A 15007-nucleotide genomic window follows, 5' to 3' on the forward strand; every position below is an offset into this window, starting at 1 on the left:
CAAGAGTTTAACAATTAACTTAAAATTAAATTAAACAAAAAGCTAAATGTTTCTAAGAAGCACATATATCTGTCATCCACCACAATTATTATTTTTATAAAAAAATTTTAAATAATTAGCAAATAATTTAATCCTACCACACAGGATAAAAATATGTAAATAGTTCAGAGTGTACCACATGTAGGATTATAAAGATACAGTGACATTTTACTTTTTTTAATGCCCTCAAAATCTCAAAACTACTTGAGTGGCTGTGAACACACGCAAATTAGAAGCAGACTGCTGTAAACGTGTGTAATGAGTGGGTGTAAGACAAATTTGCCCAATGAGTTTGGAGAAAAAGGCAGATTGGAGGCTTTTAAGGTGTGCGATTTTTAATAATGTAACATCATGAAAATGCTTTTTTGTTGCACACTTGGAAGCTTCTTTGTTTGGTACAGAATTGTTTATACCTCAGGCTGATCACTGGTCACGGCTAATCAAACTGAAAATCCTTCAATTCTGGTCCTGGGCCGATCAACCCATTCATCTCTATTATAAATTAAAATTATATTTAAAAAATTCTTTTGGAGTCAGTGTGCAGGTAAGTAAATCTTATAAGAATCACAATTCATAACTGAATAGATTTTTTATCCAGTCTCTAAAAAATATGAGGCGAGATTGTCATTAATAAACATACGGTCATTTCTAAAACGTTTGCAATATTCAAATATTATACTGAGGCTAATGTTCTTATCACCATACTGTGTAATTGAAGTCTATTGTCGTAATTCAAACGACTCATTTCACAAGTCGGTTACTGTGTTCTGTAGCTTACCGTCAAAAGCTTGTGTTCTCCACACTTCCGTATCTTGGACAACAACTAACAACTAAGAACTAACGTGCGTGATAGACATGCAGCTACCCAACTGTAAGATGATGTCACAGAACAACTAATGAAATGATGTCACAATACAACTTACGAGTATAATACCAAATGCTTAACTAATAAACTTAATAAACTTAATGTATAATGCTTAACTAATAAAGATGAACACAACAACAAATCACAAGAATGAAATATGGCCCTTACAATAAACATACGGTCATTTCTGAAACGTTTGCAGTATTCAAATATTATACTGAGGCTAATGTTCTTATCACCACACTGTGTAATTGAAGTCTTCGGTTTTATTCACCAGAAATTTCATTACAGGTCTTGGTTTGACTTGAACACCTTTTTTTTTTTTATGTACTTCCATGAACAGGTTTCAATTTGAACCCTGTGACAAATGAGTTATTAAAGCAGTATGTGAGAAACAGTGGTAAATAAACCATTGTTATACAGCACAAGCAAAAGTCTTTTCCCATGAAAGCAGTCGGTTCTTGTGACAGAGTGATGATAGGTGACAAGAGTACCAGACTAGACTGGCTTTTGCATAAAATCTAATTATTTAACTAAGACATGGACTTAGTAGACTTTCACACATTTATTGCACAATTATTAATGTTAACATAAGACAATATGTAAAGGAAAAGCATTGTTTAACACCAAGTCATTAGTCTGTGTTGGAATGGTCAAATGGACAAAATAGAGCAAAGCAAAAACAATTGTTACTTTTTATCATTTGTATAAATAAAGTATAACAATAATTTAGAAAATAATTCATGGCTTGTATTAAATAAGTAAAATGAACAAACAAGTCCATCATGGAATCTATGGAATGTACAGTATAGGTATAATAAGGATTTCTTCTAGAAGCTAAACTAGTCTTGTAGTGTGCCACTCACGCTATGATCCAAAGTTTGTGGACACCTGCTTGCTGAACATTTCATTCTTTGGGTAAGAAGGCCTGACACACTTCAGATCACCCCAAAAGTATTTATTTGAGTTGAGGTCATGGCTATGTTCAGTTCACATGGGTGTCCAAATACTTTTGACCACAGCGTTCAAGTATATAAAATCAGCAAAATCTGCCTAAAATGCCCAAAGTGAAATGTATGTACACAATATCCTCTTTACCCAAAATGTTGTTAATCAGCCAACATGTGTTTGGTATGTGATGATCACATCTTTAATTTAGCTTTAGAGCTACAAAGCTAGGTCAGCTACCAAAACTTGTCTCAAATAACGCAATTTGTATGCGTGCGAGAGTAAAGAAGCAAATTTTAGACGTGGATGCATCTTGGCAGACTGGCAAAGGGATAGTTACATACATTTTAGTCAAACTATCAAATTAAGACATAATACCAAAAAAAAAGTGTACACAATTAAATGAAATGAATCATGGACCATTAAATAAGTTTTAGACATGATTACATGTGATGCTAAATAGTGTCATCAGAAAAACATTGCTAAACAGGTTTTGATCATAGCTCTCAGATAATTCAAATATTTCACAGTTTTTTTTCTTACAAATAATAACGGAATAACAGAAATTTACTTCAAAATTTAACAACGAATCCAAAAATCAAACCTAATATTCATACCCGTTACACTTACAATGATAAGACTTGGCCTGAATGTGTGTATTCACGTTATACATACACTGCCTGGCCAGAGAAGGGAAAAAATGCACATTCTAAGATTTCATTCAATCACATTTCACTTTGATTCCAGCACACACTGTGGTGGCCAGTTCATATGTCAAAATGAGTCCTTATGCTTCAAGAACCACTCTTTCACACCTGGAATATGCCTGTAACATCTGGGAAGAAAACTCAAAAGAGGCAGAAGCCTTTTTTCTCATTAGCCTCCCCAACAAGTGGTTTACTTATAAACTCACAGCTGTTCTCCTCACATTGTGTGTTTCTATGTGTATGGAGATGCTCTTACTTTCACAATTAAATATAGCTATGGTTTTAGCTGTTGATTTTTTACCATGCAACTTCACCAACTGTTAAAGTGATCTTCATTCATGATTTAAATGCTATTTCTTCCAATAAATTTAGAGATCAGCACTATCCTTCCTGTTTTTGATAATATGATGAAGGGTTTTTAATCCAGTTTCAGTCATTTCAAACCTCCTTAGTTGTTGTCTTTGCTTAATGCAGCCCAATAATTTGACCCTTTTAAAATGGTGACTTTTTTTTGGCCAGGCAGTCTATGTCTAACACCTGGTCCTTAAACAAATAATACATGGATTTATTATATGAGTTTTTTTTCTTCTATTGTGTAGATAATATATATATATATTTATATTTAATTCTGCACTTACAATATGAATTTATATATTTGGTCAGCTTAAAATGGCCTGTAGTTCCAGAAGCTGGAGAATACTGAAATCTGCAATGTGAAACAGAAACAATTAAAAATTTTTAATAATTACTTTAAATAACTTTTATTCACTCCATCCTAACTGGGTTATTGGAAACACTTGTATATATTGTTTTCACATTTATGTTGGGACCTTCAATAAAACTCACAAACGATATACCCCACTCCCATTGATCATTCAAGTTTGGTGACAGTAAAATTATTGCTTGCTATCCCAGGAAGCCCTCATGTTTGTGTTCCCTTCTGGCTTCCCCTTTTAGTTATGCTGTCATAGTTAGTCCTGCCGGAGTCCCTGCTTGGAATCTGCACTAAATATACATTCACCTTATACATTATGTGACCGTGACCATCCGGAACTGTTGTCTCTCTTTCTCTTAAATCTCATCAATCTAACTGCAGATCCACATAAAAAATGAAAAGCACACACAGAGACACTCACCTTATCTTTAAGTTGCTGGCAGAGCTGTAATGAGATGGTGAAAAACACCAGCGTGTCATTCAACCACGGCACCACACACTCCACTTTGTGCACGTGGCTCACTTCAAACTTAGTGTTGTTTAGTTCACTGTTGGTAAAAATAAATGTTAATTTTTTTTTACAATTGTGATTCATTCACAAAAGTAATTATTATTATTATTATTATTATTATTATTATTGTTGTTGTAAATATTACGACTGTTATTAATAAAACATCTGGAACATCAGAAAGGTGCAAAGCTCTACAGTAAATCAAAATTGGCTTACAACACTACTTACAACATCGCTCCAGGATTATGCATAACTGAACTTCCAGCTGGTTTGAAGTTCTATGGATTGAATACATACATTTTATTATTGTAAATTCTAAGCTTAACATTTTACTTTATAATTATAATATTTTATGTGTATAATTTGTGTACTTTTTTATGGGCTTTATTTTAGAAAAGTGAAATAAAATAGATTCAAATAAAATGAACTTAAGTGGATATATAAGAAAAAACTGAGACTGAACAAACACTACTGGAGATGCGGAATGTTTTACTGTCATGAGGGCAAGACTGTGAGGTTAGCTGCTATATAAAGCGAGGTTAGCTGCTACATTTAATACGTTCCTTTATTTTTACTAATCTGCATTAAACAAAGTATTATTATGCAAATACTAAGTTGCTAAGTTGGTGTTCAACTCAAATGAAAAATGATGGTATCTATGCAGGCAAATCTTTACTTCCTATACTATGATATAGTCCAACAAGAGACATATACAAACTGCTGTAAAAATTTTAACCAGCCTGTTCTGGATTCTGTCTCACTTGGTATGATGAAAAATAAAAACCGAAATCTGTCTTTGCCTTCATACCTTAGTAGTGTTGGGCTGAAGTACGTGCAGTTGATAGATGGTCAGACAGAGTTTGCTGAGATTTATGTATAAATTCACCATCACATCGCCAGGCATCGGGGGAGTGAACATTCTCTGAGAAGAGAAAACTAAACTTCAGGGAGGAAGTGAAGGAAAAGGCAAACAAATGCCTGTATGCACAACTTGTCAACAGCTAGAGCAAGTAAGGAAAAGCAGCAAACTCAAAATCAATTAAACAAAGCTGCAGGTACTAAAGTCAGTAAATAACAGTTTATAGTGCATAAACTCAGATGCGTCTTAAAAAGTTCCATATTTTACTTTTAACATAAGCCTCAGAGTCTAAGCCTTCAAAGTGTGTCTGGTAATGCTCCTGCTGAAATATCCAGAATATGCATTTTTTTAAATATTTTAGTGCTTATGTAAATAAGCTATTCCCAAGACCCGCCCAACCAAAGAACAACAGGGCTGAACAACAACATGGGGGAGGATCTTCTTATATGAGATCACAATAGAGAAAAAAATCTAATCAGCTTGATAAAGTTACAGTCAGTACTAACATTCAAAAAGAACAACAAGAAGGGAATATTGTCCTTAGAGACTAAGGGCCTGTCTAAATTTCTAAAAATGAGTAAAAGTGAATTTTGCAAAATAGGCGCTCTTTTAAATGCCAAATCAAAATCACTCTGAAGTTAAAGTTAAAAAATTTCAGGCAAAATAGTGTTTATTCTATTTCATTGGTTTTTTATAATGTTACTGTAGCACCTTGGTCCTGGAGGAACGTTGTTTCGTTTCACTGTGTACTAACTGTATATGGTTAAAGTGACAATAAAGCCTACTTGAACTCATTCCACTTATGCCTCAGAGAGAAATCAGTAATGATTAACATAGCAAACTGAAAATATAAACCACAGCAGAATCAGATACACCTGATGAAGCAAAGTAAATTTGTCCAGACAAGACAAAGAAATCATGATGCTTAGCGTTTAGGTTTTTATTTTTACCATTAATCCAGTGGAAGCGAGTTCAGGTAGAGTCATGGTAGCTGGTGTGGTAAGACGATTGCGCGCTCGAGTTAACTGCATCATCACAGCATCCATCAACTATAACAAAACACCCAAACATCAAGTTAGACTTTAATCCTCATTTATCATCATTAATCTCTTTTATTCTAACAAGGGTCAATGTGGATCCAAAAGTTATCGCTGGGTACCAAGTTCACACTCCATTTAAGCATGGTTAAATTTACTTACTAGCATTTTTTTAATACTGGGAGAAAAATATATGAACCCAGACCAAGCCATCACAGGCATATTAAAAAACATAGTGGTTTGTAGAGTAGAAATGCTGAATTGGATATAATGAGGAACTACAGATTTGTTCAATGACCTCTGAATTTTAGGACTTGACTAAGACACTACTACCTCATCTACTGTTTTAAACGCACACATGTAGATGTTTTTTTTAAATAAAATAAAAATCCCGGTTTCCTCTATGAACAGAAACAGAAAAATGTTCCTGATGGAGTACCGGAAAAACCAGTATGATAGCAACCAGGAAGAGAGGGATAGTTGGTTTCCTCTGTTTAGGTTTTGTTGACGGAAACACAACACCATGACTGTGTTACAACAAAGTGCGTTAGATGAGGGGTCAAATGTAATGTATCATCTTGCGCTCAGCATAAAATCAACTGATGCTTCCTAGTCACTGGGAAAGTGCCCTTTTCTTTGGTATGTACAGTATCTTTCACAAAGACATGTGGATTTAGTGTGTCATTAAAAATATATTTAACAGGAAATTGAGTAAAGCTGTGGTTTACTATTACAACTTTCTATTTAAAATAAGGTACAAAAAGATAAGATAAAATCTGGTAAGAAAAAATTCATCTAATAATAGTTCAAGCCTCATTTTGCTAGAAACAAATGTTTATGCCATGCACTGATCCTCGCTTATGATGCTTAATGGAAGAATATTATAATAACTTACAGTATAAGTAACTTTGCACTACAAACACTTCACCATATACCTCTATAGCCATCAACTCTTCATCTTTACCTAAGGAAAAACTATTTACAAAAGTCTTGATTAAACAAAAATGTTTCCCGAACACTAATTGGAAGCCTAATGCGTATCTCTGGGGCTTTGTAAGAAAAAGGCCTTATACAATATTGAGCCTTATACAGATATATTAAAACTTTAGTTTACTGTTAAGTAACATAGCTCAAAATTGATGTTAAATTAAATTCATTTCTATATTTTAGGTAAATTAACTATGTAATCATGTGTACCTGAACAAAAAAAGTGGCTCTTGCCATTACCCTTAACAGTTCTGATGTTTTTCCACTTGTGTGATTTGACTGGACTTCATTTGCTTCATCTACTTTTAGTTGCTTCAAAGACATTTTGAAAAATCTGTAACTGATAAAGTAATCCATCTTGTTCATGTTTATTAATCTGCTATTATATTTCATATATACTTTTTTAATCATTGCTGTTGTGTAATGGATGTGTCAGTTAAGAAAAGCTTTTCACTGTTGTCACTCCACACATTGAGGTTTTAAGTGCAAGTCTACTGACTAGGTAGTGATGAGTCGTTCATGAACGAATCCTTAATGTGACTCAGAAGGACAAGTAGTCTTGGAGAGTGATTCGTTTATTTTCTACTGCGCCTTCAGGGGCAAATCATCGCAAAACCTCCATAGGTTATGTACAGGCAACAGAATTTGAGCGATTCTTTCTTAATGAGTCTTCAAGTCCCGAGTAGGTTGTTCTTTTGTCACGTGACTCCCATAGACGCTATTCAGTGCAATAGATTCAAAAGAACGAACGACTCATACTGGAAGATATGAGAGGTGAGCTACTCATTCTGGAGGTCTGTTTATTAAAATATAACATTTTATTTTATTTCTGATCAAAAGAACGAAATAACTAAATGACTCAAAAAAAGATTTGTTCATTTTGATGAACAAGATTCACAGAACTGAGTCAATAAAATGATTCAAACTTCCCATTACTATAACTAGGCCAGAAAAAAAAATCAGACTTAATACTTCATAGCAGTCTCCGTAATTTCACTTATACACTTCGGTGGTGTTTGTTTTTGGGTTCATATACATATAAAAATTATTCTTTATATTTTATTTTATTTTTTTTTCTAGAATGTGAGGGCAATGCAAGAAGTAGACAAAGCCATGTTTATGACATAAACTTGAACTGTGGCAGTGACGAACCTTATTGACCTCAGCGCCAGTTTTAAACTGATAGCTCTCATCACGACTGCTGAGCAGCTGAAGTGCCTGGTTTACATGGTTCCTTGCATCCTGGATCTGTGAGCAAACACATGTTGGTACACTGAGCAGCATTAGCATTTAACCATGAAAGAACACTTTATGTCATTAAGCTGTTACTCAAAAAACAAGCATACCACATGCATACAATTAATAAATGAGGCATGTTTAATGTTTAGTGCAATGAAGCATGTAAGGTTGAAGTGAGATGCCAAAAACTGAAGAGAAAAAAAAAAAAAAAAAAAAAAAAGTGTTCAAAAACATAAGGTACAGTATTTTGTATATACTGATATACAGTGGTACCTCTGCATTTTTGGGTGGCTAGAAAAGATTATCTGCATTTACATTCTTTCCAAGGGGAAAGAACTCTCCTTCAGAATATATTAAAATTTGTATGCGGAGGGATCGCTGTACTGATATTTTGTATATCATATTTAAGCAATATCATTGAGCAAGAGATAAGAAAAATGCTACTGAATATCAGCACAACTGTGATTCATTAGTAGCTAGTATTCGGATAAATGCATGACTGCTGTTATAATACTGTATTGGTTTTATACAAAAGGCTTTTAAAAACCTAATCTTGTGTAACCTGGTAATGAATCAATTAAACAATGTATTATGAATTGATTAATCGGAGATCATACCTGTTGTAATTTCCACTGTTTATCCTCCCGGAATGTGAAATGCATGACCTGAGTGCTTTTAGCCACCTTAATATTGATATCCTGCAAAGTCAATCAAACCTAAATCAATATCCTGTATTCAAACAAGAGACAAAGACTGCAGCAAATGTTAAATGATTTTCATTGTGCACATTGTTAAAACAGCACATTTCTTTACATTATTTTACCGCTGTCCTGACTAAACAACAGCTTTGCATTCAGCCAGAAGAAACTTAACGAACATTTTATATTTATAAATATTTAAGCATCATGCACAAATACATATTATAGATCTAATTAAATTCTTTAAATTAGTTAGCATGTTCACTAATAAAGTTAGCTTGTGTGATAATTAGTCATCTAGTCTGTCAAATATGAAGCTAGTTTTCAAGATAGTGATACTTTGTGGGTCGACTGTTTAATAAAGTGCCTGCTTGTGGGTCAGACTGTTAAAAGACTAATACCTTGTGTGTAAATTCTGTATATTCACATTATATCTTATAATGATACTTTATGTGTATAATCTGTTCAAGTATAACCCTGATCCACATATTAGTCTGTTTGTCAGATAGTCAGTCAAATATGAAGCTAGTCTTTGAGGTTTTAGCTAGCTTGTGGGTTAGCACATGCTATATTGTACTTTTTGTGTTTAATTATGTTTTTTGTTTTTTACTAAACACTAATGGAAACAATTTTTTCTGTTTGTCTGTTGAACTATTCTGGATGATGGTGTGTTTACTATAAATACTATAGTGTTGACATATCAGCTAGAGTGTTAAAAATGATGCTAGTTTGTCCGCTATTCATTTCAACAGCTGATGGGTTGGTAAGGTAACTTTGTATATGATATATTATTTCAGTGATACTTTGTGTGTTATCATTTTAAATGTAATGTAGGTCAGAAGATATGTTAGCAGGATCAATTAGTTGCTGGTTAGTGAGGTTTCCTTTAATGCTTGTTGATGACTAGCCAAGAAAACTGATTTGACACATTTGATATTCTTCATATAGGCTACTTGTTTTCTGCTGGCACAAACATCTGTTTAAAATTTTTTGCAATACCTTTCCAATAATTGTTTAAATACATCTACAGAATGAGAGCAAAACACAAACACTTTTTTTTTTTTTACTTTTTTCTTCTTTTTTTTTACTTTTGTTCGCTCCTTTTTTGTTTACTGTATTGGGATTTCTGTACTCTGTATCTTATAACCTTATTCAACAAGTGTATGTACAATCAGATACTGCATGGACAGTTGATAATGTGCTGTGGTAAACTACTAAAGTGAAACTTAAACTGTTAGAGAAAGAGGCTAATAATTCTGTAAACTAAAGGTATTTTTAATAGTTGTTTTTAATGTTTATGATCTTCAACACGCATTATAATTTAAAAAGTTTTATTGCATGCAAAAGTTAACACTTTTTTACATTTAGGCATTTGGCAGACGCTCTTATCCAGAGCAACTTACAATTTTATCTCATTATACATCTGAGCAGTTGAGGGTTAAGGGCCTTGCTCAAGGGCCCAACAGTGGCAACTTGGTGGTTGTGGGGTTTGAACCTGGGATCTTTCAAACCGTAGTCCAATGGCCTACCCCTGGCCTTTTTGCTTGATCTACTTTACTATTATTTGCCATTTGCTGTTTGACTCCCTACAAATCATAGCATGAGTTTACACCTCATTGATACTAAATTACATACTAAAATTCCCACAAACAGAACCGCAAGCTGATTATCCATTGTGACAAAACTGTGGGAGGTAGAGTTATAGCTTTTTGAAAAATTACACAAAAGTCATACTGACACAAACAAACAATTTTGGAATGTGTGCTTTTTAACAAACCTGTGACTCAAAGAAAGCATACAAAAAAAAATATTCTCTATCAGTTTGTAATGCTTCCTGCTCCATTTGAAAAACTGCATCTTATGTGGCTGTCAAACTATATTGAATCCCAGTAATTGCAGGCAATGAGGAGTTCATCTAATCTTATTCTGGACTGCGATGACCAAATTGTCATGCTTTAACTTAATAACGGCTAATGGAGTACATTTAAAAAAATAAAACATCTTTCATTGAAAACCTTGTTCAAATCGCTGAATTTCTGATAACTAAAGCAATATAAGTGGATATGACACACCAAGATAACACTTACAGCCTGAGTCAGAGCGTCTCCCTGCAGAGTGAGGACTCCTTTCACCTGGTCCATGCTAAACAAAACAAGAAAATCACACCGAGCTTTGTTAATAAGGTCGTAGATTTTTATGTTTATTATAAGTAAGTGATAGAAGACTGTTAACTTGCACTAGTTTTAGATTTTGAATGAATTACTCCGTCCTTAAAAGACTTTCACCATTTTGTAGATTATTATACTTTAACATACTGTAAATAATTTGTGCAGTAATGCCACAACTCAGTGCTCAGATTCAGTTTAATATTATTAGTAATAATGCTTTGCTATATACTGTACATGTCGACAATGCAACTATCTCAACCTGTTTAGTGAAATCAGAATCAGATGTCAGATGATTTTCCAAACTTTAAAGAAATTAGTAGACTAAATTAAACCACTGAGACACTATGTGTTCATGTTAATTATTTTTAACATGAAAGTAATGTCCTGCTTATGTGGCTCCTTCTGAAATATAGAAAAAAAAACTTGTTAAACTTTCTTTAAAAGAATACACAATGTGTGAACATGTGCTTCCTAGACTTGTTTTGCACTATGCTATTATTTAAATCAAATAATTTTAGCATATGATGATCTTTTTTTTCTTTCTTTTTTTTTTAAATGTATATGCAAACCAGAATTTTCATGTTTCCTCACTACACCAAAACAACATACTGATAATTTTGCTGTTCTTGTAAACCTGCTGATGCGCAAACAAAAAATAGGTCAGATCTCCAGATCTCAGTGAAGTTAATATTTTAGCTTGCTGGTTGCTTATGAAAAGCTAGGTTAGCTTCTTTTTCTACATCAAACTTCCTAATCTGACAATAACATAAATATACAATATGAGAATTGCTCTCAGAAATTTACTATATACAGTACTTACTGACATATAGTACTGTACAAAAGTCTTGACCCCCCCCCCATTTCCTCATATTAAACTAAATTTAATCGTGTAGACTAAATCAAAGAAATGGAAACAGATGTTTTAGTGTGTTTACCAATGTTTTATGCCTGCAAAGTGACTAAGGATACAAAAATGTGTTGTTTATGTAAACAACCTAAGCAGCAATCTCAGTAGTTCCCCACTCATCTGTCCCAACCACTCAGCATTCAGCATCCCCAGTAAAGTATATGTACTAATCACCTGCCTGATTATCTATCATCACCTGCAACTGTTTCTTACTGCTCACCATTCTTATTTCTACAGTGACTGGACTGAAAATTAAGATTTGAGGATTTGCTAAGTATGCGAGCAATCCTTCAAAGCACCATTCCTCAAACAATGTTAAACATACAGTACAAGAAAGTCTGGCTCTTTGAAAGAAATGAGGGGTGGTTCATGATTTTTGCATTGTACTGTACAAACGTATGGTATCATCATACTCATTCTAGCTGCTGAGCAGTTTTGCTTAAACACACAGTGCACATGGAAAACCTTATCGGCACTATTTGGAGCTTTGTAGCCACGGCACTTAGAAAATTGCACAATTCACTGCAATAGGTCAGGGAATAAATAAGGTATTTTAAAGGGTACTGAATATCTATTAAGGATGGAAATCACCAGCGGCCTCCAGAAACAATATTATCACAATGACTAGGTGCTGATACGGGTCATATTGTGATTCTGTTGGTATGATTTTGTAAATGTCCTGATAAAATTTTTCTTTTTATTCAATTGAAACATTTGGACACTGGTGGCTCAGAGTGCTTCGTCTGCCATGTGGAAGGTTCCCAGCCAGTGCTCAAACCCCCCCGGCCACTGGATGCAGTGCCGGTCCCAAGCCCAGATAAAATAGGAGGGTTGAGTCAGGAAGGGCATCCGGTGTAAAAACCTGTGCCAAGTTATTGTGCAGACTGAATATTCCGCTGTGGGGACCCCTTGCCAGGAGCAGCCGAAAGACCAATAACATTCAACTGAAACATTCTCCTACATACAGAATACTGTGCTGTGGGAATAAGAGTGCACCACCCACAGGGTTACAAAGATACAGCAACATTTTACCGCAAAAATATAGAAATAGTTTTTTCCCCTCTATTTTGTGGTTGGTGTGACGATAAGTAAACTGCCAAATAAAAGAATCGCGATACGGTACTGAATCGATCTCCTCCCATCTCTTCTATGTATACTCCATGTAAATGTTTATATTGTATACAAAGTAGGATATGATTTCAGATAACTTCTCCCTCTTAACTTCATTTCTCCAGAAATTTCAGATTCCTGCAAATCCAGTATTTTTTTATTTTGAAAGGGCACACAAGCCGACAATGTTTGGTAGCCATAACAAACAGTCGCTCTAGTTTTGTATTTATTAAACTACTTTATACTCATCTTATCGTGTCTCCTTTGATTAACACATCGCCCATGAGCACAGGACACAAACTTTGGAAAATCCTGTAAACAGGAATAACTTCAATGGTATCCACATAGTGATTAAACAACAAAGACGCTTACGTGGAGCTGCCAAGAATAAAGTTCTCTTGTTTGAGCTGACCCTCCATCCCTGGCGTGGGAACCGAAAAACGCCTCAAAGCTTCCTGAAACAAAAATGTTCAAAAAGACATACAACATTTAAGTAAAATGGATCACAACCAATCTGAGATGTTCGTGCTTTATCTAAATGAATGCAATTAATACCTTCAGAATATCCTGAAGCTGCTTCAAGACAGCATGAACCTCCTCTTTAAGGAGCCAGTTGAACTCTTCCTCCTGAGTGAAAAAATCAGGATGTCACAAAAACAGTATTGCGTAATTAATGCATGAGAATATGAGTCATTCAGATTACTGCATTAAAAATACCTAAAAGGACGTCAATGTTTGGGTGATTTTAGCTAAGATTAAAAAAATGTACTGTATTTAATCCATGAGGGCTGCATACTGACATCCTAAAGAAAACAATGCATGTTATTTGGAACAGGACTGCCATAATCACTGATATGATCTGATCTGATCATCTGCCTCTGTGTCCAATCAACTCCCTGTTCATCATCAGTGCAGCAGCAGACTAGATAGAGCTGATGAGATAAACAGAGCAGCTAACAAAACATAGCGCACACACACTAGCCTTACCAGGACAGCTCTCTCGGCCTGACTCGCAGCGGACATTTTTGAGATTTCAGACGCACCAGTCTGATCTACACCGATCACAACCATTTAAGCTGAAATCCGCTCAGAAAAGACGCTGCAATGACAAACGGTTCTGTTTAGGAAAGCGCTTAGCCACGCCCACTCAAGGCTTCACTTCCGGCGAGCTAGGCCACGCCCTCCATTCGCCATCTGTTTCTACTGTGGAAATATATATAAACACACACACACACACACACACACCTATATATATATATATATATATATATATATATATATATATGTTTTTATGGCTTATTTTCAAATCATTATATTTTAGTTTTTTTAAACAACATAACAATAATAATGTTAACAGTAATAATAAGAAGAATATAAACAAAACTTTTGTCATACTGTATATTGTCAGCTTGAATGTGTTATGTGTTTGTTCTCTATGTGACTGTAGGAGTAAAATCTTGGCACTTATAAATGTCTAAATATTACTATATTTTTTGTTTTGTGATTTATTTTTTACATTCTAGAACAATACTGCACAAAGACACTTTGTTCTATGCATATTTCAATGGTATCCACATAGTGATTAAACAACAACAATGGATATTTGCATCTATGCATATTTGCACACCCAGTACAGTATATTTCCAATTGTACAGTATATTTCTCAGTACAGTATATTTCAATTTGTACAGTATATTTCTATTATTATGTACAACATATTTCTATTTTTATTTTTAGTTCTATTTTCCCTAGCATATTTCTATTTTTATATTTAGTTCTATTTTTCCTAGTTTAATTTAATTTTTCTATTTAATTTTTCTATCGTATTTCTTTTATTCATATTTATTTCATATTGTAAACTTTAATTCTCTTTTAGGGTCACTGGCAGTCGTATAAGCATTTCACTACATTTCGTACTGTGTATGACTGTGTATGTGATAAATAAATTTTTTATTTTTTTTTTTTGCTTGATTTTTCTATGAACACGTGGCGTTGGGTAAATAAGTAACAATAACAACAACAGCAAAAGTTTTAAGACATTAAGGTCAGCTGTTCTGGAATAGTTCTTGCAAGAACAACATTGTCAAGTGCATTTGCAAAAAAAATGAGCAGACTTATGAATCCCATTTTAGGAAAACAAGATCAAAACTTACATCTGTTGCAGAGGAGAAATTAATTTAGCCTTAAAAATCACGAATTAACAGCACCTCAGAAGGC

At 34.0% G+C, this 15007-nt stretch overlaps 1 protein-coding gene across 1 annotated transcript; it reads right to left on the reverse strand.

The window, feature by feature from the left end:
* Nucleotides 1-1456: 1456 nt before the first annotated feature.
* rogdi (rogdi atypical leucine zipper) lies at nt 1457-13925 on the reverse strand. The gene is made up of 11 exons (XM_053514146.1): nt 13778-13925; nt 13346-13417; nt 13163-13245; nt 10693-10747; nt 8525-8605; nt 7821-7916; nt 5595-5693; nt 4594-4707; nt 4014-4063; nt 3696-3822; nt 1457-3265 (listed from the first exon to the last, which is right to left on the reverse strand). The coding sequence occupies exons 1-11, from the start codon at nt 13859-13861 to the stop codon at nt 3224-3226; spliced, it is 903 nt and encodes a 300-aa protein (XP_053370121.1). The 5' UTR covers nt 13862-13925; the 3' UTR covers nt 1457-3223.
* Between the last annotated feature and the right edge of the window lie 1082 nt (nt 13926-15007).

Source organism: Clarias gariepinus, chromosome 16, assembly GCF_024256425.1.
Source record: "Clarias gariepinus isolate MV-2021 ecotype Netherlands chromosome 16, CGAR_prim_01v2, whole genome shotgun sequence".
NCBI lineage: Eukaryota > Metazoa > Chordata > Actinopteri > Siluriformes > Clariidae > Clarias > Clarias gariepinus.